Raw genomic sequence first — 27238 nt, 5'->3', positions numbered from 1 at the left:
CCCCACAGCACCTGTATATATGTATATATGTTTGTACATATTTATTACTCTATTTATTTATTTATTTATTTATTTATTTATTTTACTTGTACATATCTATCCTATTTATTTTATTTTGTTAGTATGTTTGGTTTTGTCCTCTGTCTCCCCCTTTTAGACTGTGAGCCCACTGTTGGGTAGGGACTGTCTCTATATGTTGCCAATTTGTACTTCCCAAGCGCTCAGTACAGTGCTCTGCACATAGTAAGCGCTCAATAAATACGATTGATGATGATGATGATGAAGCAGGACAGGTGGGCAGGGGTTTGGCGACAGGGACCCGCCAGAGAAACACTCCGAGGATCGATCGGAGAGTCCAACAGACTTCCGTATGATGTCACCCAGGATGCCGTCTTTGCTCTCAGAGTGATGCGTTTGGATTGGGAATGGATAACAGTTTTTTCCCTGCCTCAGAACCCCCAGACGTGCAAAGGTAGCTCTGGGCAAAAAGGCTGGTTTTCTTTGGTATTGCTTGCAATAAATAGGGGCTCTTTACTCCCAACGTTTGCTGCCACCTTCTCAGCGCCAAGCCCAGGGAGTTCAAACTGGGCACCAGAATAGGCCGCTCGGGACTGGGAAACCGAGGTGCTGGAGAGGGAGATGTATACCCTCCTACTTCTTTGAAGACTACGGAATACCCAGAAGGCCGGTCAGGCCTAAGCACCTGCTGCTGGTGTGGCCGTAAAATGCACCGTCCTGCTTCCCAGAGTTGGTGCGTGCACTCAGGGGAAGAGTCAAAAAAAGCTGTCCGCCTCTCACCTTCACAACTTCCAGTTCCTCCTTGCTCGCTGCTTGCTGCTTCTCCAGCCTGGTACTCAGCTGGGAACAGATCTAAAGGAAAAGGAAGGGCCAGCATAGCACGTCAGAAGAGGACAGCACTTGGACTGGATCTCTAGTATGACGCACGGCGGGAAATTTCACTGGTAACGGGAATTTAGCAAGAACAAGATAAGAACTTGATCATACTCAGGATACTGGGTTCCCACGGTCCCCAGTCTTCTGCCCCCTGAAAAAACTGTAAAGGATCAACCGTTCATAGCCCTGCTTGGCCTAGTGTCAGTACTGATGCCCGACCTACTGTCCAATACCTGAAGGACATCATCTATCACTGAAATCGGTGGAGAAGGGGATTATCCCATTGCTGGGTAAGGGACCGTCTCTATATGTTGCCGATCTGTACTTCCCAAGTAGTTAGTACAGTGCTCTGCACACAGTAAGCGCTCAATAAATACAATTGAATGAATGAAATCTGTGGAAAAGGAGATTATCCACCGCTGAAATCCCTGGAGAAGGAGATCATCCACCCTTCACTGAAATCACTCATCAAGAAAACTAGTAGGACCTATGCCCCAAACCCAGCCTGAAGCTTTTATCAAAGTAGCAAGGCTTTCCCTAAACCAAAACAGAGAAGAAGGGAGCATGTGTGTGCACCAGTATGCAAAAGAGGGGAAGGGGAGTGGTGCCTTACCTGTTTATATTCAGCAATGATGGCTGTAGTTTTCTTTATTTCAGATTCTGCCTTCTCTAGCTGTTTCCTGAAGACTTCTTTCAGCTAGCGAGTGCAGGGAGGAGAGAGATCAGATTCAAACCAAGTTCCCAGACGCTCTCCCAGTATACCAGTATTCAAGTACGCTAACACATTCTCAGAAACTGAGTACTTTTTCCCACTGGAGCAGAACCTTGGTAATGAGCAAATGCCAAGTTCTCACCCCAAACCTCAGGAATTTCTTCTTTCCTTTACCCTAGGCCTGGTAGCTCTCCTGTTAAGATTAAATTTTTTGCATCTTCTATTGTCTGCCCAGGCTAAGATTATTCAATCTATTAAGTGGTCCAACCAGAGATAATACTCTAAATACTCTAAACAAAACAAATAATTAAATACTCTAAATAAAACAAAAGGGCAAAGAACGTTCACTGCTGGTGATTTCAGTTTCCTGCTTCTACTAACCTGAGGGGTTTTGTTTGCCCTCTGGATCTATATAAGGAATCATAAATCAGCTTTGCATTAAAAAATGACAATGCCTTTCCTTCCAGCCTACCCAGCTGCCCATGAAACTTTCTCTGTTGCTTTCCAACACACAAGGAGGGGCTAGGGGAAAATAGGGTGAAAAAGACTGAAGTATCCCTCAGGTTAGCTAGCAGGGGGCATGTTTTGAAAGGGCCTGTGACTGGTGTACAAAGATAGAAAGAGTTAGGAGTCCCCCAGGAGGTTGCTAACTTCTTGAAACACTAATCTAACACAGAACACTTTTTTTTTTAAATGGTCTTTGTTAAATACTCAATATGTACCAGGCACTGTACTAAGTAAGCACTGGAGTAGATACAAGCTCACCAGGTTGGACACAGATGGGGCTCATACTCTTAATCCTTATTTTACTGATGAGGTAATCGAAGCACAGAAAAGTTAAATGATTTGCCCAAGATCACACAGCAGACAAATGGCAAAACTGAGACTGGAGCCCGGGTCCTTCTGATTCCCAGGCTCCTGCTCTATCCATGAGGCCAAGCTGCTTCTCGATACCTGATACCACACCTAACACTGCAGAACTTTTTGTAGGCACAAAAGTACCAGGATTCAAGATGTTGGACGGCAAAGAATTCACGGAAAGGGAGATGCAAAGACAGAAGGGTGACCCCAAGCAGGAGGGGAAATTCCACTGTGTCCAGTTCTCGCATGAAAAGAACTCTGTCTAATGCTTGCCCACGTTATCCCAAAGGAACAAATGTCATTTTTATATTGCAGCAGTTTTAAACCATCCATATGTTTTGCCCCTGATTTGCTGGTTTGTAAACTACTACAACCGGGTTGGATTTCCAGTCATCGTTAGCACTGTTGGGTGAGATTGGATCATCCGGGCTAAGCATCCTGATCCTCTGAGAGGGGACGGTAAGTTTCGTTGGCCCAACTACTCCCTCCGATTTTTGTATGTGACCCAGTGCTTAGTAAAGTTCTAGGCACATAGTAAATGCTTAACAAATACCACAACTATTGTTATTATTAAGGCTGTTAAGGGAAAAACACAGCCACAGACCCTTAGGATGGAGATGTGTCAGCCAAATGTCCCTGGGTGTCTAGTCAGATATCGACCAAGCCACATCCCAATGAGACGTCGGCGGTCCTGGGGGTGAGGGAGAGGGTAATCAAAACTCACTGCCGATCCAGAAACTCTTATTTTGCTCGACTCCTCCACCAAATCTCTTTCTGAGCTGCCCAAAATGAGGGCAATGGACTGGATTTGGCTTCCTCTCCCATCTCAGTGGAAAGAGCATGGGCTTGGGAGCCAGAGGTCATGGGTTCTAATCCTGGCCACTTGCCAGCTGTTTGACTTTGGGCAAGTCACTTAACTTCTCTGGACCTCAGTTACCTCATCTGTAAAATGGGGATTAAAACTGTGAGCCTCATGTGGGACAACCTGATCACCTTGTATCCCCCCCAGCGCTGAGAACAGTGCTTTGCAAAAGTAAGCGCTTAACAAATGCCATCATTATTATTCTTATTATCTCTGAAATTGTGCTTTCCCTTTGGAATGGACTCTGCTAGTTAGATCAGAAATCAAGGTTTAAGAAGTCGCTCACTTTCAGAGGGTGAAGTCCTACCAGTAAAATGCCAAGTAAGCACTTTCAAAATGGGCTTCTGGCAGTGGATACTAATTGGGTGGGGGGAAAAAAAACTCGACGCACAAATAAAAGCTATGCTAGATTCTTGGCTGGCTCTGGTTTCTCATCAAGGCTGTCAGATATCCAGAGCACTGGGGAAATAAACAATTCCCCACAGCACCCCTTTCCCCACCCGGCCTGCCCTTCATAGCCCAGTCCTATGGAAAATCCTGGGTTTCTGGGTGGGACAACCCCTCCGTCACACAAGGTGGGAAAATTAGAGTGGTGGCCAAAAGATCAATTCCCAAACTCTTCCTTGTCTTTTCTGGGCTGTAAAGATTTCAGGATCTGAAGGATACTGCCAGTACCTGGAGAGATGAATAAAGTCAGGAACTGTGTCTTCTAATGCTAGAAGGCTCTGCACACAGTAGGGACTCAATAAAGATGATTGATTGATTGATTGATTCATATCTTCTTTAAATTTGAGCCAGGCAAATGCATTTTGGTTGAGTGAATGCGTGCACTGCAATTCCCCTCAGAGATGTTCTTTTAAATTTTTAGCTAATTATTTCAGAGACATCAAGTGTCCCCAGCTTTGTTCCCTTCAAAAATGTTCCAGCCAGTTGATTACTGGATGTGAGAGGGGGACAAAGAGGGACAGGACAGTGCAAATTTCTCAATGTAGTCCAAAAGACCCGAGCTTTGTGGACTCTGGACTCCTGTTTGTGGGAGATGGGGAGAGGGGAGCTCTTTAGATCCCCTCTTCCCTCCTCCTAAGAAGAAATGCAAGTCTGGTTAAGGAAGTCAAAAGATCTAGTTTCTAATCCTGGCTCTATCACTTGCCTGCTGTGTGACCCTGGGCACATCACTTAATTTCTCTTGGCCTCAGTTACCTCATTTCTAAAATGGGGGTTAAGACTGTGAGGCCCACGTGGGTCATGGACTGTGTTCAACCTCATTAACTTGTTCCAGCTCTTTGTACAGTACATATTAAGCACCTAACAAATAACATTAAAAAAGGTCTATCTTCTCCTAGCCTAGGTGGCTGCTCTCCTCTGCTCCTCCCTCTGTTAGTGGATGACTGTTGGACCTCTGTCAGTGCTTATCACTGGCCCGTGAACAGGATGGTCCGCGTGGAAAGAAAAAAAAGGAAAAACAGTTCAGCGTAAGCCTATGGAAACTTTAGACTTGGAAGCTTTAACCGACATGGTGAATCTTGGATCCTACTCCTGAACTACTAAACTGGGAGGCTTATTATCACTCTCCAACCTTATTAGACTTTCAGTGAAGACAAGCTGCAGGCTTCATTCCCATTACGATGCTGTCTTGTGTAGTTAGACTTGTTTTCCTATGAGGAGTTTCCTTCCTCACCTTCACATAAATCCAGACAGAGAAGTCCGGACTTGCTCAAATGAGCACTTTGGCTTTTTAATAAGCACACTCTACTGAAGTCTACTGCTGTGTGATTATTCTACAAGAAGGAAGCCAGCATCAACCCAGCTGCCTCCGGGAGAGCTGCAGCAGAGCTTTTACCTCTAGACTGTAAGGTCATTATTGATGGGGAACATGTTGGCTAATTTGGTGGTACTGTGCTATCCCAAGTGCTTAGTACAGTGCCCTGCACATAGTAAGCGCTCAATAAATACCATTGATCGATTTTACCTGAGCTGTTTCTTCCTCTTGCTTCCGCTTCTCTTCTTCGGTCTCCACCAGTCTCTGTTTGGTTAGGAGCAGCTCTTTGTTCAAGACGTCCGCCTTGTCCTCAGCCTGAGCAGGCAGGAGAAGGACAGTCAGAAATGGAAACGATGTCTGATGCAGTTTGGTGCAGAACTCCAGAGGTCTACCCCATCTCTGTTCCTCCAGTCACCTGTCTTGGGGTTAAACCAGCCTGGGATTCTGCCTCCTTTCTGCTCCAATACCTCTCCCTTCGTCTGGCTTCCCTTGGCAGATGGTAACTCAGGCTCCTCTCCAGAGGCTAAGCACGTACTGAATGGGAGGCTGGGTTCCCTAATGTAGCGATGAGAGAAGTAAACAACAGCAGGCTACAACTGCTCGCTTGGTTACCCAGCTCGGCAGGCAGGGAACTCTCGGCCCACGACAAAGGAGGACTTTTTCCAAAGAACACACAGCGGGAATCGGGCCCGCTGAGTCCAGGTCGATATTTCAGGGCTGTTCAGTTGGTGAAACTGAGCAGTTGATAGCTAACAAAAGGCTGCTTGGGCCTAAGAAGGCTGAATGCCCACATTTCCTTCAATAGGGGGATGGAAATCTGCTTGTACCTGTCAGGCCCGAAGATGGCATGGGATCTTTCATGAGCAATCAGTGGCAATTACTGAGAACTTACTGTGTGGAGAACACTGTGCTAAATGCTTGGGAACATACAATACAACAGAGGTGGTAGTCACATTCCCTGTCCATAAGGGTCTTACAGTCTACGGTCTTAATGATCTCCTCCATCGCACTGGGGCATAAAATAGAAATGAGGTCAAGAGAACAATGTAGGGCAATTTTGTTTTTAAATTACTCTTCACTGTGCAGAGCAACAGCCAATTTATACATCACACTTTTTAAGTCTGATGATATCTTGCTGCTGTCAGACAAATCTCTTAGGGCTACAAACTCCTTTTGAGGTCCTTCAGGAAATATGGTATGGGATTTTAGAGAAGCCCCAGAGAGGGCAAGATGATCTCAAAAATATATATATTTTTTAATCCCACGATCAGAACTTATTGGATCTAAGTTTGGTACCATGGCCATAACAAAGGCCCTGTCTATAGCGAGCAAGGCACCTTATTAGGCTTTCGGGGTGCCTGCGGATGAACAGACATGGTCCTGGACTAGTTCCCAGTAAAGATATATAAATAATAAGCTGAGGAAGGAACACAGCTCCTAGGAGAAACCTAGGAACGAACGAGTCATTTCCTTCACAGCTCTGCCTGCCCTTCCTCCCTCCCTGTCTCACAAACTAGGAACAAGGGGAGAAGCCAGAGTTGTCTTCCTTGAGACTTGCTGACCATCCAACCCTTTCTTTCTTATAACCACCCTGCTGAGGCTCTTGATCTTGGAAACTGGACAGCCAAGGTTCTTTAGAACCTACCCTAACCCACAAAAATGGTGTGTCTACATTTTAAATACAGATTTACACGTCAGAACCTACTTCAAACTGAGAAAGATTTGCCCGGCCTACAACCTGACCCAGATTCATTGGTCTTCAAAAGGAAACCCTGTGACTCTCATCTCTAAAGAAAGAGCTGTCAAAATGAAGCTGCCTGCCCTGAAAGTCGGTGACTTGGGTTAAGGTCTCGAGGTCAACTTTGTTAGCTACAGCTAATGTACAGAGATTAGAACAGTGCTCAGCACTTAGAACAGTGCTTGGTGCATAGTTAGCGCTTAACAGATACCGTCATTATTATTACTACTCAGGGTCTTTATAAATAATGTGAAATGTTCCCCCCTCCCCCACCACCTAGACCCCTTACCTCTCCTACCCGGACCCTCAGACACTCACTGAAATCAATATTTCAGTTGACACTGGGGAACTTTTGGGTGCTGTAACTTCCTGATAACCTTTCCTGGAAGAAGGTCATGGGGTGGACCGAACAAGTGACCCAAGGGGAGCTCAGATCACAAAACAAGTGTTACACATGTGGAGTTTGGGAAGATCCAATTGCTTTCCAATTGTCCCGATTTTGGTCACCATCATACGCAGAGCCCCTTTCCCCGAGATGGCAGTGGCCATGTTTAACCTCCGACTAAAGAATGATGGGTTTTACCTGGTCCAAGTCATTCCGCAGGGCGATTTTGCTAGTTACTAGTTCATGGGCTAGGTCATCATTCTCCTGTTCCAGCCGCATGCTGGCTTCCTGTAGCCGCCGGTTCTCCCTCTGCAGAAAGGGAGAAAGATCCAGAGGGAAAGAGTCAACAGCTGGGCTGACGGGCGGGATCGAAGAAGTTCGTCAAAAACGGTGAAGGCAGAAGTGGCACGACAAGCCAAGATTGCTGCTTTGGGAAACAACAGTGAATTAAGCCAGCAGTGCAGATGCGACACTCAATCCAGCAGTCCAAAACCTCTTCATCTCCCTGCTCCCCTGAACTCAGGGATTCTAAAACACACCTCCTACGGCTTTCCAACAGACCCGAGGCCTCATACCCCTATAACCCGGGCTGGCCCACGGAAGGGGTGGCGGGGTGTACAGCTGGGGAGGAAGAAGGTGGGGTTGGGTGTCGGAATACAAACAGAAGCCCTAGTCAGAATTGGTTCTGGGCACTTAGGGGCCAGTGCAAAACTGTCATTTCCAGGCTTGGTCCAGTGAGGGTGGTTGAGGCTTCAGGTTACGGAACAGAACTTCTTCCTGGGGGGTGGGGTTCCACTCCTTAGACCGTTTTTCATTGACCTGTCCATCCTCCAACCAAACCGGACAGCCTTGGTTCCAGGGATTCCACCCTGGACGACTTGGATGGGGAGGGGCAGGGACCCCTAAAGTGTGGGAGCCGGGACACCAGACCTTACTTGCTCTACCATAAGGGGGTTGTGGCACTAGTCTCTCAATCCACTGAGAAAAGTCCATATAGAGCAAGGCATGGAACTGGGAAAAGGGAATAATTTCAATAATGCTACTGGGACTCTTGGGGGTGGGGTGGGCAGGAGCGGTAATCATGGACAAGTCAAGGAAAACCTTCGTGCCTCAACTTTCTCACATATCATACCAAAGGAACCTATCTCTTTATTAACATGTCCCAGAAGGATGATTCTAAAGAAATAGAAATCTGCAGGCCAGATTCTCCTACATCCATTGAGGTCAGTGAGGGACAGGGGGCAATATCACTGAGGTTATTATAGCATTAAGGAAACATTAGGTAAGAGATCCAAGAATACAGTACTGTACTGTTAACTAGTGAGCTCTTCATCCTGTGAAATGTCAAGGTCTTTTTACATTTACTTTTCTGGACCGGATATGCTCAAATCTAGCTGAAAAATAACAACCCGGGGCCTTCTATTCCGGGGAATCAAAGTGCTCTGTTGGTGATAGCAGACACAGGAGGCTCAAAAGAGATCTGACAGGAAAGACTTTACTGTAAGACACCTTCCTGTTTTTCAAATTTATGCTGTCAAGCGTGTGTTTTCTGCAAGGGAGGCAAAAAATTCAGACCTGCAAATGCAAACCACAGTGAGATCTATGGCTCTAGCAAGTTGCAGTGCTGGGAAGGAAAGTCGGATGATTTTATATTTGATGGAACACACTGGTGCCTGTTGTCTTCAATTTCTGCAAGGGAGAGGCACTCGCTGAGATGCAGCGACTGAAAGCAGGGCCTGAGGAGCCCGACTGAGAATGGCCACAGAGGCCTGGACAGACCTGAACAAAGTCAATCATCAATCAATCAATGGTATTTTTTTAGCGATTACTGTGTGCAGAGTACTAAACGCACAATACTAAAGAGCTGGTAGACATAATCCCTGCCCAATCCGGTCTACAATGGGAAACAGACACGAAAATAAGTTACAGCTAAGGGAAATGCCAGAGTATAAGGACAGGGATATAAGTACCTTGGGTTGGTCAGCTCTAATTCCACTCCAAGACGCCCTGCATCTTTCCTTCTGGGCAGAAGGCACCGAATTATGCAAAATTCTTGAAAATGTAATACTCATTTCTTTCCCAAAGATACTTCTAGAGATGGGACAGCCATGCAGTAACGTTTCTGACACCTCACTCCTCCACTAGCCCAATCCTTAATTGTAAAATACGTGGAATCCTCTATCTCCACCTTGCACCACAGCAGTCGAGAAATGCTTCCAACTAATAAGAGGGTAAGGCACTGCCTTACCTCACTAAGAAAACTTCTCCAAGACACTTCTGTTAGGGCAGCTTGTACCTGTAAGAGGATCCTCGCTGTTATCTCGGAGGAGATCCTTCAATTTGACCTTCCGGGGAAGGGTTCAAAACACCGTCTTTATGCCTAACGACATCAGACGGTGAATCTGGCCCTTTTTACCCTTTCAAACCAATTCACACCTGAATATGGGGCAGGCTGTATTGTCACCTACTTGGGGTCAGGGATCAGGAAAACTAGTCTCTATCATTCCCTCCCAAGCGCTTAGTCCAATGCTCTGCACATTGTAGGTGCTTAATAAATACTACCGATTGAGTGAATGACTTTCCTTTTGACACTTCCAAATGACCACGGGAGACTGTGATTTAGAAGACTGCTTGAGTTCTGATAAAATTCATGTTTTTCTGAAGTTGTTTTTAAGTAGTTTCCTCAGGGTCAGGAAATGAGCCTTCTGCAAATACCCAACCCTCTGTTTCAACACAATCTATTGGGCAACTGAGCCTGCAGTGCATGGGAAAGATTTTTTTGCATTTCTTTGCAGGTTCCTTTGAAAATAAGCTAAGCAAAGGCTATCACCTTAAAGACTTCATTCCTGCTGAAAACATTATTTTGTAATGTTTTCCAATAAGCTATCTCAGCTCAATTCAGATTACACTCAAATGCCCACAGCAGTTGGGCTGCTGCTGCCCGTCAGCATGAGCCGAGGGAGAACCGGTCGAAACCTGGGTCAGCTGGTCCCTTGAAAAAGGTGAGCAAAAGGGAGGCGGGTAGCTTTCCAAGTCTTTGCTACGCCTTTGCGAGAAGCTTCGGTGTCTGCAAAGCAAGCAGCACGACGTGAGGTTTCAAACTCCTGCTCTGCACTCACAAACAAGTGGAAAAGCAAGCTAGGTGGCTAAAATGCAGTATCCTCCTCCTAAATCGTGCCTGAGTAATTAGTCATAAAAGCGGGTGACCTCTATCCTAGTCTGCCAGTGAGCGAGGAACTATTTCCAGCCTTTCCGTGAGCCTGCGTGGAGTCATTTCTTAAGACAGGGACGCAGTTCGCTCCTACCTGCCACAGACCTCTACAGGCAAACAGGAAAGGAATTTAAGGAAGGACACATATGTGGCTGCCTTTCCCAGTCCCGCCCTCGGAGCCAGCCGCTGTGAATAGCCCGATTTCACAAATGAAACCTGGTTGCTAAAAACAACAGAAGAGGGCTTAGTTTCAGGGACTTCAAAGAGGCAGCAGATTCACTTTGGTCCTTTGGGAATGCTGGCAAGAAGCCGGCTGCCTCATCCCGCTACCCCTTGAAGCTGATCTGCAGGATTTCTCAAGATGGGGTTTTCAAGGCAGCCATGAATGAGCAAGAACATATCCTCTAATCTTGCCCAAGCTGACCAGTTGGACCTGCTGAGCGCTCCAAACTTGTCAACAGGCGGCCAGGTTGCTTCCTTCCCCGACTCTCAATGCGTTGCTGAAAGCATCGCTTTGAAAACGCTTGTAATTCTTTTTCTCTCTCCATCCGCCTCAAAGGGAGCCACGGCTTTCCTAACTCATCTCCCTGACTCTTCCACAAGTGGATGTGCTGCCACCCAAGTCCAGTTAGTAACTTTAGGAAGAGGATACTGCATTTTCTAAAATGACAAACACCAATTATACACGTAGACACAGAACAGAAACTTACCTCTGGTAAAGTCATAGACCAACTACTGTTTTCAATCATAGGTACAAAAACAATGAAAAAAGATATCCAATGAAAATGGAACTGCCAACTACTACAATCAGGAAACAACAACAATAATAAAATCACACTCGATATTTCAAATGGGTAATTTTGTTCCCCCAAGAGAACGTCTTCTCCTCCAGCTGCTCTCTCTGACAGCAAACATTTGGGGAAAGAAAGTCGTCTTGACAAAGCCAGTGGGCAAGTCCCAACTCAGGAAGCCCGATAAACTCAAACTCCACCCTCCACAGGATGCTATTCTCAGCTTGCATGATGGATGAATAGGCTGCTGTCTAAAGCTTGATTAGCAATCATAGTGTGAGTGGCTTCCACAGTGGTAATTCCTAAACACTTTCCCGGCCAGAGACTATGAAAATCTTCCACTTTTTATGTTGTGAGGTGGCAGGGGCAGATCTGAGCTCAGAGAACTCCCCAAGCTGGAAAAGGAAGACTGACTCAAGTTCCCCTACGTGGCTATCTGGGGGCAGGGAGAGGGATAGTAACTGTAGTGAAATGTGGAAAACCAGAGAAACGGTAACTGGCAGCCAAAGGAAAAGTTGCTGAGCTGTAAAGGAAAAAAAACACAATCCTAGAAAAATGAGTCTAAGCCACAGCTCCAGTGTTTTGTGTGTGTGTTGTGTGCTGCTATGATGAATTTTTGGCATCTGTTTTTGAAGAAATTTTAGGGTCGGGGAAAATTCTTCTCTAAGTGACACAGTGCAGATTTTATTAGCAAACGGTGCTCTCACTCTATCAAAAGTTTCCTATTCTCCACCTTCCCCAAAATAGAGGTTCCCAACAAAATTCACATGTCAACTGACAATCTTGAGGAGCCCAAAATATCCAGATCACAAGTTAAAAAGTTCAAGTTATCTGAAAAAGTGACGGTTTCCAAAACAACTTGTTGGTGGTTTTCCATGCCAATTTATCTCCCTGAATCCTCTCGAAGTGAATTTCTTAAATGGACTTTTGTGAAAAATTAATCTCTGCGTTTTAACCAGCCAGTAAGATTAACTGGCAATCCAGGTTTCATTTTTTTCTGCCTCTCTCAAACCGTCTGTGGAATCATCAGCAATACCTGACTCCAGTAGAAAACCAAAACTCCAAGAACGGTACTGAAATACTCAAAAAATACTGCTGAAACACGTTAGTGAGATGCAAATTTCTCAGTTATAATATTTCAGCAGAGAACTACAAATACAAATAATAGGAATCTGGAGGAGTCTTTAGGAATAATATGCTAGTCCTAATAATTATAGTAAATTATTATATTAAACTCTCCTCTAGACTGCAACCTTGTTGTGGGCAGGGAATGGGTCTACCACCTCTGTTATTCTGTAGCCTTCCAAGTGCTTAGTACAGTGCTCTGCACACAGCAAGTGCTCAATAAATACGAGTGATTGATATTTGTTAAGTACTTATTAAGCGTGAAGCACTGTTCTAAGCGTTGGGGTAGACATAAGTTAATCAGAACGGACACAGTCCTCGCCCCACATGGGGCTGACAGTCTAAGTAAGGGAGGGAGAGAAAAGCTCAAGTAACTGTACACGAATACATTTGGGCTGCCTTACCTAACCCGCCAATGTCCCGGACACTTAATCTAGGTGCTCAGTGACTTTAGTGCAAAATCTGCCAGTGTGTGTTTTTGTTTCAGGAGGAATCAGAGATGAGATGCCAACTCTCAGTAAAGAAGCTTCAGAAGTCTGAGCCGGCTTGGGGATGCCATTTCAGAGTGTCCAACCCAAACGCGTTCATCAGGTTATCCGCAGGGAAAAAGGGCAGAGGCTGCCAGTTATCAGAGCCGGTGGCAACTGAGCAGTCTCGTGTTTTCAAATATAGCAATATTTTTAAATGGTATTTGTTAAGCAGCCGACGGCCCGCTCACTGTGGGCATAGCAATAATAATGATGGCATTTATTAAGCACTTACCATGTGCAAAGCACTGTACTGAGCGCTGGGGAGATTACAAGGAGCTCAGGTTGCCCCACGGGGGGCTTACAGGGGGGTTCTAGACTGTGAGCCCACTCTCCATCCCCCACATCTTACCTCCTTCCCTTCCCCCCACAGCACCTGCATATATGTATATATGTTTGTACATATTTATTACTCTATTTATTTTACTTGTACATACCTATTCTATTTATTTTATTTAGTTAGTATGTTTGGGTTTGTTCTCTGTCTCCCCCTTTTAGACTGTGAGCCCACTGTTGGGTAGGGACCGTCTCTATATGTTGCCAACTTGTGCTTCCCAAGTGCTTAGTACAGTGCTCTGCACACAGTAAGTGCTCAATAAATATGATTGAATGAACGAATATGTGCCCAGCGCTGTACTAAGTTCTAGGGTAGATACAAGATAATCAGGTTGGACACAGTCTCTGTCCCACATAGGACCCACAGTCTCAATCTCCATTTTACAGATGGGGGAACTCAGGCACAGAGAAGCTAAGTGCCTTGCCCAAGGTCACACAGCAGACAAATGGCAGAGCTGGGATTGGAACTCAGGGTCCCAACTACCAGGCCCATACTCTTCCACTAAGCCACGTTGCTTCAGCAGTGTTTACTGAGTGCTTAATGTGCACAGTACTGTGTGAATTAAGCACTGGGGAAAGTACACTACATCAGACTAGGAAGACACGATTCCTGGCCACAAGGAGCTCACAGTCTAGATTTCATTGCAGAAAAAATTTTCAGGTCGGTGCGGGTGACCAACCTTGTTATTGTGGAGCTCTCGAGGCCAGGGCCGGCATGTGGGCTCAGCCTCCTCTAGGAAGATGACATTTTTCGCTAGAGTTGAAAGTATTTCTCCCTGAGAAGAGAGGAGCCACACGACCCAAAGGTAACCATTTCTTCCAGGATGGGACTTAACCCAATTAAGCAGTTTACCAAATGGAGAAGGCCTTCTCAACCCGTAAGGGGTTCACGGTGAATGCCGGAATTCCAATGAAATAGTTTCATGCCTTAAAAACTTTAGTATTGGCCAAACATCAAAGCCAGAACGGGCAAAGATCCTTCCACCAATAACAGTGTTTTCCCTTTTCCATCTCCACGGATCCGACCCGGAAGACCCACAGAAAGCGATCTGCGGTGACGGTAACAATGGTGGGATCTGTTAAGCATTTACTATGTGCCAAGTGCTATACTAAGTGCTGGGGTGAAAACAAGACAGGTTGGCCAGACATAGTCCTCGTCTCACATGGGGTTCACAGTCTAGGAACGGGGGACAGCAGGCATTCATCCTCATTTTACAGACGAGAAAACTGAGGCAAAGAGAAGTTAAGTGCTGCAACTGCCAGTCTCGGTTTTGAAAGCAGTTCACTACGTGGTATGGGCAGTCGGTGATGCAAACTGCACTTGAAAATGGACAAGAGTCAATACAAAGCAAGTGTAACTGTTGTGTGCGTATGCCGACCTTCCCACTTTAAAATCAGAAGGCGTATCTTGCCCCACCGAAGCTTCTGGGCAGTTTTCAGGATGCTGTTCTCTCCCTGCTTCCCTCTCGGTTCTACCCCCATTTTCCCTGTTTTCTTATCTCCTTGTTCCCCTTTCTTTTTCCCGCTCAAAAGCATCAGCTTTCACTGCGTGCCCTACTGTCTGCAGGGCACACTAAAAGTAGATTTCCAGGCCTTACCCCAGAGTAGCCGTCACCTCTTTCTCTCTGCCGCTCCCCGTCTTTTCAGCCCCACCCCTTTAGAGGCTCAGGCCCTTTTCCAGCCTCGACGTCTGGGAAACCTGGTCGTCTTAGTTTGGATAAGTTAGGGGATGAATGGTTAGAAGGAAAAGTTAAGAATCTTAGAAGAATCATCACAAGTTGAGGCAGGGTCAGGGGTGATAGGTTATATAAAGAGTTGTTAGTGGATAAAAAGATAGAGATGTTTGAACAAACATCTTTAAGCTTAAGGATGGGTGTCAAGGAGGGCTACCTAACCATCCAGTTGTTCCTCTCAGAATCCTTAAGTGGCTTCTTTGGGGTATGAACACTTATCTGGCAGGGGTGATCCACAGGCTGATTCGGGACGGCATTCACTACCCAGGTTCTTTAGATTGGGAGTGACAAATGACCCTTGGGCTACCGTTTGGACGATGAGATTCTCAACCCCGGATATAAGTCTTGTCTCACTTCCACAGTTTAATCTTACCTCCTGTATAAATGAACATTTTCCTCATCCTCATCCACTTGCGTGCCCTGAACATTTACAATAAATGGGTCCGGTTTTTCAAATCATTCTACTGATGGTTGAGAAACACCCTCACTGCCACAGGCAGGATGAAAACTGGCAGCTTTGTCACACTACCTGAAGGAGCCTGCGCTCTGGCTGAGAGATTTTTCTTGGCTAGACTTAACCAAGATCTTGAAGCTCTATAAACCAGTCTAAATGACTTCATTTTGACAAAGCGCCAGTGGGGTGAAAGCAGAGAAATACTGACAACCTGTGGTGTGAAGGGCACCTCTTGTGCTTGAGATGCAACCCGGTGATTCTCTGCACATTTTATTTTCCTTCCTCGAATAATACTTGGTTTAAAACGTTTGACTTATTATTGGAGAGTTCTGAAAAATAACAGATTTGACGCAGACAGTTTTCTTCTGGCCTCCATTATCTTTCTTCTACCTAAGTATCCCCTCAACTCAGATTCCATGCTGGTGATTGGGGCAAGTTAGGATGATGCCATCAGCATGTTGGCTTCATTTGGCATCATCCAAATACTTTCCTAAATTCTCTCTCAAACAGTGGCCATATCTGCAACATTAAAAGACCTATTAAGACGCAGAGACCACATTCTCCCTTGTTCTACTGTCACAGAAGTTGACTGTTCCTAGGGCCCCATGGAATTTTTCTGATCTTCTTCCCATCCGACAATAAGGAGAATCAGGATGTTAGTGGGATCTCAAAGGGAGGGGATAGGAGGTGAAGGAGAGGGGATGTGGTGACATGAGGAATGCTGTGCAGTTCAAAAAGTAATAAATCCATTCCGTGGCAATACATACCTGCCCAGTCCAGTTCCTTCACTCCCCAGGGGCTGGGTAGCTTACACAGCAGGAGGTGGCAAAAGATGAACAATGCCACTGCTGCTCTTTGCTCTGTAAAAGAGCTCGGCAACAGTAATAATAATAATGGCATTTGTTAAGCGCTTACAATGTGCCAAGGACTGTCCTAAGCGCTGGGGTACATAGAAGTTAAGCAGGTTGGACACGGTCCCTGTCTCACACTCTTCATCCCCATTTTCCAGATGACGTAACTGAGGCCCAGGGAAGTTAAGTGACTTGCCCAAGGTCTCACGGCAGATATGTGGGAGAGCCAGGGTTAGAATCCATGTCCTTCGGACTCCCAGAATGCAATGAAGTGCAGGAGGAGGGGATCGCAATTGCTATCCTGTAGCTGAACGTTGTGGGCAGGGAATGTGTCTGTTATATTGTTGTGTTGTACTCTCCCCAAGCACTTAATTCAATGCTCTGCACGCAGTAAGTGCTCAATAAACACGATTGATTGATTGATTGATTGACTGGACTGGGAACTGATGCTGAAACAGGACTCCAGATAAAAATGGGGGCTGGCAAATATTTCGGAGCCATCGTAATTGACGGTTCACTTGGAAATCAGCATTGCTCATGTTGCAGCATTGTAGATAGAGTGAAAAATCTTCCTACCTCTGTGAATAGCTCATCTTGGGCATTGGTACCTCAAGGCGGAACAGCAATTTAGACTCTCTACAGAAGCCACTGTGATCCTGAAACTGCTTAATGAGGGTAAATGCTACAGAGAATCTGGTTGTCTGAATACACTTAGTGAGATACAACACTATTCAGCTTCATTTGCTCTGGGGTTTTATTTTCTTCCAAGAAGGATGAAAGTAGAACATTATAACATTTGCTACAAACAGATAACTTAAAACACTGTAATCCTTATGTCAGTCTTGTAACAGTTCACCTTCTAAACAGTCGCCGTGGGTAGGACCATGCACAACTTTAAACCAGAATTTTGTCATTTCCGCCTTTTTTTTTTTTTACTGTGTAAGTAGATGAGAGCCACCTTCCCTTGGCCTCTCTCTCAGCGTCTCACGCGGATTCCCAGTATAAACACAACAGCAGGAGTTACCTACAAACATACAAACTGAAAGAAAAGACATATCATGTATGGCTTCTCGCAGTGCCTCTTAGGCGGCCAACTGAAAACCCACGGTACATTCAGAACCTTCCCAAGAGCAGCCAAACGGATCCGCAGGGAACAGGATGAACCGAATCACTCCTCACCACTGGCCTTCCAAGAGGTCTGAGATGCTCTTTTGGGGACTGATGGCGCCCCGAGCTTTTCCTACCTTGTATCTGTCCATAGGATCTTCCTGCTGCAGCTGACTCTCCCGCATCGTTTGATATTCTTTCTCATATTTCTTCAGCTTCTTGGTGGGTACCTGGAAGAAATATAGGGGGAGAGAGCACTGTTCAGGTGAGGATCTCTTCCAGGTGAATTTCCTAATGAAAAGGACCCTTTCTGGGGCTCCGATTGCCGGACAGCACTTAGATTTCAGTTGATGCTCTAGACTTTAAGCTCCTTATGGCCTGGGATTGTGGCTACCAACTCTGTCGTACTGTACGCTCACAAACACGGGGTACAGTGCTCTGTACGCAGTAAGTATTCAGTAAATACAGCAATTGAGTGATTGACGCTCCAGAGCTGGTTTTGTGAGTCTACTACTATGATACTACTAATGATCATAATCTTTGACCCCCTGCTTCCCGCCATCTTAATATACATGATTTTAGAGAAGAAACATGATTATCTGATTTTCTTCCCTCTTCATTTGAAAGTAAGTTTTCAGGCACACCTTGCAACACAAAAAACTGCCAACACAACCGAGGACCTCAAAGAGCCTGTTTTCAGTCTGTCCTAAGCATCTGTGGCAACGTGTCCATGAGGGGCCCACAGTCCACACAACATTAGCCTCGAGCCGAGGCAAAGCCGGGGTGAGAATCCTGTCGGGGCCAGGACTGGACAATCTGCGCTGTTAATTAATTTAATGTGTGACTACAATTCCAAAGATTTTCTAAGGTCCAAATTCACTATGCTACCTCCAGATCTACCACGTTTGGGACTCGGGCATAGAAGGAACTTATAATGATTTGACAGGATTTCTTCTTCACAAACAGCTGATCATAACCAACTAGGAACGTACAAATTGCGTCTGTCTTGTTGTTTTAGCATTTTTCTTACTATGAAGGTGAGGCAGCTAGCTGGTGTGGCCTTTCCAGGTGTTCACTTCTCTGTTCCTGAGGATCAGCATCGTATTTTTCCCCTTTCAGTCACTCAGTACCTCACCAATCCTCCATGAGTTAACAGAAAGCATTTCTAGGCCCCTGGGTGACCATGGCAGTCAGAATGACCTGATTTCTAATTCCAGCTTGGCCACATGTCTGCTGTCATTTAACTTCTCTGTGCCTCAGTTACCTCATCTGTAAAATGGGGATTAAGACTGTGAGTCCTATGTGAGCCATTTAACTTCTCTGTGCCTCAGTTACCTCATCTGTAAAATGGGGATTAAAACTGTGAGTCCTATATGAGTCATTTAACTTCTCTGTGCCTCAGTTACCTCATCTGTAAAATGGGGATTAAGACTGTGAGTCCTATGTGGGACAGAGACTATATCCAAGCTGATCGATTTATATCTACCCCAGTGCCTGGCACATAGTAAGCTTTTAACAAGTACTATCATTATGATTAGTAGTAGTAATAGTAGTAGTTGTGACCAGTGGCTACAGAGAATGAACTGGCTGCCTAAAATTGACCACTCGGCAACCTAGCAACATGGCCTGGGTGCTGGTAAGACGAACTCCTTAATGATCAGGGATCAGGTTGGAGAACTCTCTCTTCTCTTTCTCTGAATCTCAGTTCTTCAATCAATCAATCAATCATATTTATTGAGAGGTTACTGTGTGCAGAGCACTGTACTAAGCACTTGGGAAGTACAAGTTGGCAACACATAGAGACGGTCCCTACCCAACAGTGGGCTCACAGTCTAGAACTGGAAGTAGTCTTCCAGTTGAAGACTACTGTATCCTTGGAAACTAAGAAAGACCTGCTCCATCTACTTCTAACCACAGTGGGTCACGGAGGGGGAAGGCTGGGGAAGTTTCACAAGACCAAATTGGTAAACAGATAAGCCACTAACCAACCGCATTCCCATTAAACATTCATCTGGTGGATGGGGAAAACCCATTATCTAAAAATGGCAGCAACAGTGTTTTCCAAGGGGCAGATAGATTGCAAAGCCGCTGTTTAATTTTGTTCTTTGGCCGTGACCTTTCTGCCTCAAGAGAACTCAAACAGCACAACTGCGAAAAAAATAGAAATATAAAACAAAGTTTGACGTGTTAATTGCACAGTCTAATTTATCAACATGCAAAAAATGAGGGAAATCTACATCACTTCAGGGTGATAAATGTATTATTTTCCCTGACCTATGATTGCACCAGCAGGCTCAGATTCCTCTAGGGTTCCTTTCCTGACATCTATTGAACATACACTGAGGACTCTAAAAATAGACCTTAATATGAAATGGCAAAACATCAGCACTGCAACAGCTCTGACGCTAAGGAATAAAAAGGATCTTACAGAATGTGGAGACAAAAAATCCCTCAGGGCATCCATGAACGTATTTTTGAAACCTGACTCCGAAGTTGACTTGGCTATATATGCTTGCTCGTCCCAGTGCTTAAATACTGTGTGGAATTTATCCAAAACCAAACAAAAAGCAGGCACTTCCCTCAAAATATCTAAGTATCCATGACCAGAAAAAATCCTGGTGTATCCTACATCAGATTTCATAGGATTGCACCCGAAACACTTTCAACAGCCTTTCCTTTCCCATCTTGTTGAGATTCTGGGATGTTTGGCTTGATTTTGCTCAAGGACACAGACTGGGTTTCCAGAACAATATGTTGCTAAGATACCTTCCAAGCTTATTTACTTTGGGCCCTGGCGTGATGTGCATCCACCTGTGATTGGCAAAAAATGAAATGAAAAAAGGAAGATGGGGGAGGAAGCAAAGACTCATACTGGCATTAAACTATTATTATTTAGGGAACGGCAGTACAACTCCACAGATTTTGGGGAGCTTCAGAGACTGTACTCTGGGACAAAACTAGTTAGTTTGGGCAGCAGAGGACAGGAGTCAAATTTTTCCTCTCAGCAAAAGAACAATGGGTCTGGGCAGGGGCTGGGAAGAGAATAATTAGGGTTTATGGAGGAACAGCAAGAAAAGTCTTTGAAATGGCACTTTTAGGGAACAGGTCGGGCCTCATTAAATTCAGAACTCTGGTCAGGTCATAAAACATTCTAGGTATTTTCTTCTTGGGCACAGGGGGAAAGGGATGAAACGGCACAGCCTGGGGTGAAATAGCACTCTGACACCTAGGATTTTTTTACATTCCCCCCTCCCCACTCCCCCAAGCCAAGCCATCACTGGGGCTTGCTGGGTGACCTTGAGCAAAGCAGCCCAAATCCTAATTGCCTCAACTTGCCTCTTAGTGCTTCCAATACCTCACCTCTGAAACAGAATTATTTTCGGCCAAGAAACACCGGGAAGGCGGGCCGATTTAAAAAGAAAAACCGAAGGACATCAGGACACCCTGACAATCACGTCCGGGTTCACACGATGCTCTGCACACAGTAAGCGCTCAATAAATATGATTGAATGAATATATTTTCTCTAGACTGTAAGCTCGTTGTGGGCAGGGAATGTGCCTGTTTACTGTTGTATTGTACTCTCCCAAGCATTCAGTACACACAGTGAGTGCTCAATAAATGTTATTGAATGAAGGACATAATGAGGCGACAGCATCAATGTAAACCTTCCTCATTTCAATCCTCCCTGAGTGGGGGATAGACACAGACAGATTACCTCAGTAGGAAACTGAAAACAAGGAGTTCCTTGGGCGAGAACCTGTTATTGCTTTTCTGGGTTCTGAACATCCTCTCCATATTACTACTGATTGTATCAGCTCAATCACTGCATTCCTTGATCCTTCCTGGTTACAGTGGTCTCCTGAGGAGTTTTTTGAAGTGCAATCCTACCCAAGGCTTAAGTAAAAAATGTGCTTTGGTAGACGAAGCATTTAGGCGGTAGTTGTGTGCCTGGATCTACCAAGGCATCATGACAGAGAGTGTGGTCTCCCTGGAGCTGAATTTTCTATTCATTCACTTGGAAACATTCATTCATTCAATCAATTGTATTTACTGAGCACTTACTGTGTGCAAAATAACAACAATATGCAATATATTGTACAATATAACAACAAACAGATACATTCCTGCCCACGATGAGCTCACATGGCTGATGTTCCTCGCCTCCTGCCAGGAACAGAGCTGTTTATGGTGGGAGAAAGTAGGAAAGATGGAAGGGAGTGGAGAGAGTTCAGCTTTCCGCAAAGGACCTAAATGACTTCCAAGAGGAGGATGAGGTATTCATTGGGGATTTAGGTCCATGAAACTTGTTCTTTGTCTCTTAAAGGCTCTCTAGTAACAAGGGGCAGGTGCCCAGGCCATGTACTGTCGGACTCTGTCCGCCTCCAACAAGGTGGAAGATGAAGGGCCCTCGTAGAGCCCTGAGATAAAGTTCCACAGAGCAGCACACTGACCAGGTGAAGATGACCATAAGCCATTTTGGGCTTCTTGGCAGTGGGTGGTATCTTGTCACCTTGTATTATATTTGAACTAGGATTCTACCCTGGGCTAGGAAGCCAGTTCAATACACTATCTCACTCCTGGAAGAGCAATCACCAGGTCCAGAGATATATTTATATCCCTGAGAAGAGTGGCTAAGTGTACAAAGGGAATGTTATTACCGCTTGACAACTGCCCCATAAATCCCGAGGTGCCATAAACACAATCCCTTTGGCAAATGCTGGGAACAGAGAGGGGCTGTTTGGAACTCAAGTGGTGCCCTTGAAAGCTAGTGCAGTGAGCTCACAGTTTCACAAAAGCAGCAAGAGCAAGAGAGGCGCGGAGTAGTGAAAGGCAGGGTGTTTTTCCATTTGAGTTTGGGCCCCAAACGGGGAGAGAGCAATTTCACCTTGTGCTGTGACTATGGGTGTGATTTTATGGTCCCCGCCTCCCTGGAATGAACAAAGAGAACACTGTTTATTCTCCAAGCTGCAGGCTATGGTTTATAGAGTTGTGCTACCAGGGTAACCTCTGAGGTATTCTCAAATCCAGGGCTGAACTGGGAGTAAACTGAGTCTTCAGAGTCCTCTTGCTATAATGGCATATTTTACATTCAAAGCTTTAGAAGTGAAATCGGCTTGTCTATGATATTGCTTGGATAAGAACGTTCCTTTCTAAGGTGCAAATGGGCTTGCAGAGTTCTTAGAGAATGTATTTCCAAGGGGATGGCTTCATATGTGTTGTGTTTAGAGTCAACTGTTTCATTATTAATGCCTTTTAGAATCACAGCAATGTATCATACGGATACGTGATGGATATCATTATGATAGGAGGATGAGATTGACAAATCACCCCTGAAAGTAGGCCATTTCTCAGTCAATCAATCAATGGCTCCTACTGAGCACTGACCAGGACATAAAGTAGTCCTCATATTATTCACTCATTCATATTTACTGAGCGCTTAATGTGTGCAGAGCACTGTACTAAGCGCTTGGGAAGTACGAGTTGGCAACATATAGAGCAGTCCCTACCCAAGAACAGGCTCACAGTCTAGAAGACTAGACTAGAAGTCATATCTGAAGAAGACCCCACTGATGGTGAAGTTCACCTCTGAGTGAATGTGTGGCTGAAGAGGCCAAACAGGATCTGCAGTCTAGCCATAGTGGGCACACAAAATTGTTGTTCCAGGTTGTGTTTGTGCAAAGCACTGAGCTAAGCCCTTGGGAAGGTCCACAGATGGAAAACAGGCATTTCCTGCCCTCAAAGAAATGACTATCTCATTTCTAATGAGAAGACAGACCAGTGCCAAAAAAAGCAGTTGTTCACTCTGAAGAAACTAACCAAGTACAGAAAATAAAATTAAAAAATCTCTTTTTGAGGTGTGAGGCTTAGTAGACCCCCACTGGACAGGGCATCAGGACAACTGAGCCTGAGGTCTATAGTAGGAGTCATACTGATGATACCGATGATATTTATTGAGTACTTCCTTTGTGCAAAGTAGCATGCTAAGTGCTGGAGTAAAAACAAAGTAAAGCGATTGGCCACAGGGCCTGCCCATGTGGGCCTCAATTCTAAATGGGATGCAGTCGCTGACTCACTGGGCAATTTTAGTGTCAGAGAGCTTCCTTTGGCTTTCCACATTTTCAAAACAGAGAAACTGAGTCAGGCGCAGCGAGAGTTAAGCTACTTCCTGAATGTGACTAAGGCCCAACCGAAGGGGCGGTAATTTACCAATATGCCCTCACTGAGTTGGGCTACATATGACTTTTAAAACAGGCCAAGAATTTTAGTATTGGTGACACACAGATTTCAGTGAGCCAGTTGGTATGGGATTTTGTGAACCATAACTCCACACTTAATTTGCTCACACAATTCATGATTATCCACACTCTCCAGGGCCCCGTGCAGCCACTATCTTTCCAGGCCAAAGTGTCCCAGTTTCATTTCCTCGGATTTTTAATATATGAAGAGAGAAAACTGCAATATTTTCTTTGAACATCTTTCAAGCATTTATTATCGCTCCCTTCCTAAATTAACACTGTTCAGGATATCTGCTATCTTTTCTTCTTTAGAAATTGAATCGCTTCTTAAAAAATTCAGAATGACGGCTGTCTAGTGTTTCAACACTTTTCCGCAGCTTAAAATATACAGTGATTTTTTTTGGCTTAAATTTATCAGTTTAGGAATAGGGTTTGAGACGAATGGGTAAGAGAAAGAATTACAGAGTGCTGAAAAATCAAGATCTGAAAATGGTATTCAGTGCAGTGGGTCTGATTACATGTTGAGAAAGTCCTGGTTTGATTCCAGGGGGCACATTAACTTGAATGCATTCACGTACAGCAGGACCGTGGAAAGAGGATACTCTTCCCTTCAGAAAGTTAATTAAGCTTATTTAAGACTTGACTGTAATAGACTTGCCAAAAATGAAAAAAAAAAAAGTTAAAAGCAACCGGGGGTTTCACCACTCTGGGTAATCACTGAAGCAGATAAGATCACTGTGCTACCCTTTCCATAACAAAAAGACTGCTATGAAGCCCGACTGTACTTTGAGATACTGATCATAGTGGATTAGATTGAAAATGAGATAAATGACTCTTCTGTCCTTTCTATTTTAAGGTCATAGTTGGGTTTGGATGGAATACAATGGGCACATTGATACTTCCTATGCTATAAGAAATGGAATTTAAAGGACTAGTATGCCAGAAAGGTTGCTGTGCAAGACCACCTTAAGAAGTCGGTCTCTAAAAGGAGATTCAATTTAAATACAAGCAGTCTACCTGAAAAGGGGGAAGGCCAGAAAAGCGGGCTAAGAGGGAATTTCCAGTTTCATTTAGCTTATCTGGTTAAGGATCATGTGGGAAAGCAGCGATGCTGGGTGGGGGAAGTGACTGGCAGAGAGGGTCAGGACTTTGCAGCTGGGCACGATTCCATTATCACCCAAACAAAATCTAAATTTACAACACCAGTGGCAACAGATTGTCCGCCACGCCCTGGTACAAACTTCTCCTCACTCCCTCAGGCTGAAACTTCATTTCAGTCTACTTAGAACAAATATAGAAAGAAAACTAAAAAGTTATGCCAGCTTAAACACGTATTCTTTCTTCTCATTTCCCTCTATGCACTTACATTGTGGGGGTAGCCTCATTTCTTAATTGCTGGGGTAACTTTGACTAAGACTGTGAGCCCCATGTGGGACAGGGACTGTGTCCAACCTGATTTGCTTGTATCCACCCCAGAGCTTAGCACAGTGCCTGGCACATAGTAAGCTCTTTACAAATGCAATAATTATTATTATCTCTTCGCTAGTTAATCAATCAGTCATATTTATTGAGTGCTTACTTTGTGCAGAGCACTGTACTAAGTGCTTGGGAGAGTATGATATAACAGAGTTGGTAGACATGTTCCCTGCCTACAAGGAGCTAAGTCAGGAGGGGAAGGCAGACATTAATATAAACCATGGATACATACTTAAGTGCTGCAGCCTTCCCACTCCTCGATCTAGTTCGTCCTGGCTGTTTCCAGGTCATCCTTTGCTGTGACTTCATGCATTTGCTTAAAGTTCTTTTGGTATTCAAACAGCAAATGTTTCACTGACTAGATGGTATTTCTGAGGCTACCATCACAGAAGCACATTAACATTCCTCTGGTGCAGGTGATATGGATTTGTTTTTGAACTCTGGTGGTCAAATTTTGGTCCTGATGCCCAAGGGCCACGATCATCTCCTTTTACGGGGATTACGCAGAGGACACGTGGAATGCAGCCAAAGGAATACTGTGGCCCTGGCTGTGCCCTCCGAGGAACCCATCTGGAGATCAATCAATTAATCAATCGATGTTTTCAGTTCCCCATGTTATTTTGTATGATAAATCCACTTACACTGGGGGAGGGTGAGGGAGACTCAGTTTCCTCATCTGTAAAATGGGGACTCAACCTGTCCTCCCTCCTACTTAGACTGTAAGCCCCAGCTGGGACAGGGACTGTCTCCAACCTGATTAACTTGTAGCATTTAAATACCATCATTATTTCCTGAATTGGGGTGACCCAAGTACCTCACAAAGGTGCCAACTCCATGGAGGGTGATAGAGGCAACGGGATTAGTGGTCCCCACAGCTGCTGGAGCTGGACGCCCAGCATCGCTCACCTCAGGCCTCGGATAGGACCTGACAGTTTCCAATCGGGTCTGAGAGGCCCCAAATGGTGACCTTCTGGCCCAGTGGCTCTTTGAAGCCTATCCCTTCCCGGTTCCCATTCTCCCTAAAGTCCCTACCCCACCATTCACTCCCACACCCAAAATGAAAATTGACCTCTGTGGGAACAGGAAAGCCACCCTGTAGCCACAGTCTAGTATGTGCCACCTTGAAATCCAACCAACCTAGGAATAAAGGAAGAATGGAACAGATGCATTCCCTAATCTAAATGGCCAGAACCACTCAGAAAGAAAAGGCAGGGAGGAAGTCCATTTTTGAAGCACTGAATGTTCTGTTCTGATATACTTCAATAAATCAATCAGATTAATTGAGCACCTACTGTGTGCAAAGCACTGTACAAAGCACTTGGGAGAGTACAATATAACAGTTGGTAGACACATTCCGGGCCCAAAAAGAGCTTACAGCCTAGAGGACGAGCTTAAAACTATTAGGTAGGAGAAGGGCACATTTTTGAAAAAAACCAAAAAGTTAAATTAATTATTAGAAGTGAGGTTGAGGTATGACTGAAATGCCTATAAGGTCATTCAGAGAGAGGCTTGGGAGGGAGAGGTTGGTGGGGGGTGGGGGCAAGTGGGAAGTAGCAGGATAACATGGGGAGCTTCAGGCTTTAGTTTCATTCTTGTAATCTGCAAAGTGAATTGTTGCTTTCCAGTGTCAGCTGCAGACTTTTGGCTCCTATTTCCATAGAAACAGGTGAAAGACAAGACAAATAAGGAATGGAAAAAGTCTGTATTTTAATATCCTTACCTTATTTCCACCCATCCAGCCCTCATTTCCATGGGAACTGGAGTTGAAAGCCCTCCAGGAGCTATAGGGAAAACTCGCTTACAGACTTCGGCTGCTCAGTGTCAATTTGGGGCTGAAAATGACCGTTTTTTAGCAGTTGTTGAAATTTCTAAATGATGTTTTCCCTAATAAACTTCCACCATCATAATTGGCAAGAGGAAAATACATGACATCACTATGCTGGGAAGAAGGTTCAGAGGAGCTTTTACAGGCTTTTGCCTCCTTTCATTAATTTCCTTTCCTACATCACTTGGAATCCAGGGCTGGGGTTGATTAATTTAAGTGAAGTAAATTGGGTAATTCCTTCTGATATTCCAATTCCAGTCACCAAGGAATAGGCTCTTCTCTAAAAAGCAAACTGTAACTGAAAAAAATGCCAGAGGAACTCATTCAAACGAGCTTCAGACAGGAATATTTTTA

General features: G+C 44.9%; 1 protein-coding gene across 5 annotated transcripts in view; it reads right to left on the bottom strand.

The window, feature by feature from the left end:
* Positions 1-27238, bottom strand: part of RABGAP1L (RAB GTPase activating protein 1 like) — a 430548-nt gene that overhangs the window by 4946 nt on the left and 398364 nt on the right. For 3 of the 5 annotated variants that reach the window (XM_038757620.1, XM_038757622.1, XM_038757623.1), the window contains 5 exons: positions 17484-17576; positions 7410-7520; positions 5299-5403; positions 1508-1591; positions 799-870 (listed from right to left, as the gene is read on the bottom strand). In XM_038757620.1, coding sequence (XP_038613548.1) covers positions 799-870; positions 1508-1591; positions 5299-5403; positions 7410-7520; positions 17484-17576 — 465 coding nt within the window. Of the gene's footprint in view, positions 1-798; positions 871-1507; positions 1592-5298; positions 5404-7409; positions 7521-11132; positions 12289-16460; positions 17279-17483; positions 17577-27238 lie in introns of those variants that run through there. The other 2 variants (XM_038757624.1, XM_038757621.1) reach the window with 2 other exon arrangements.

This window comes from Tachyglossus aculeatus, chromosome 16 (genome assembly GCF_015852505.1).
Source record: "Tachyglossus aculeatus isolate mTacAcu1 chromosome 16, mTacAcu1.pri, whole genome shotgun sequence".
Classification (NCBI taxonomy): domain Eukaryota; kingdom Metazoa; phylum Chordata; class Mammalia; order Monotremata; family Tachyglossidae; genus Tachyglossus; species Tachyglossus aculeatus.
Note: the sequence above shows the minus strand (reverse complement) of the source record. Positions and strands in the feature narration are given on the sequence as shown.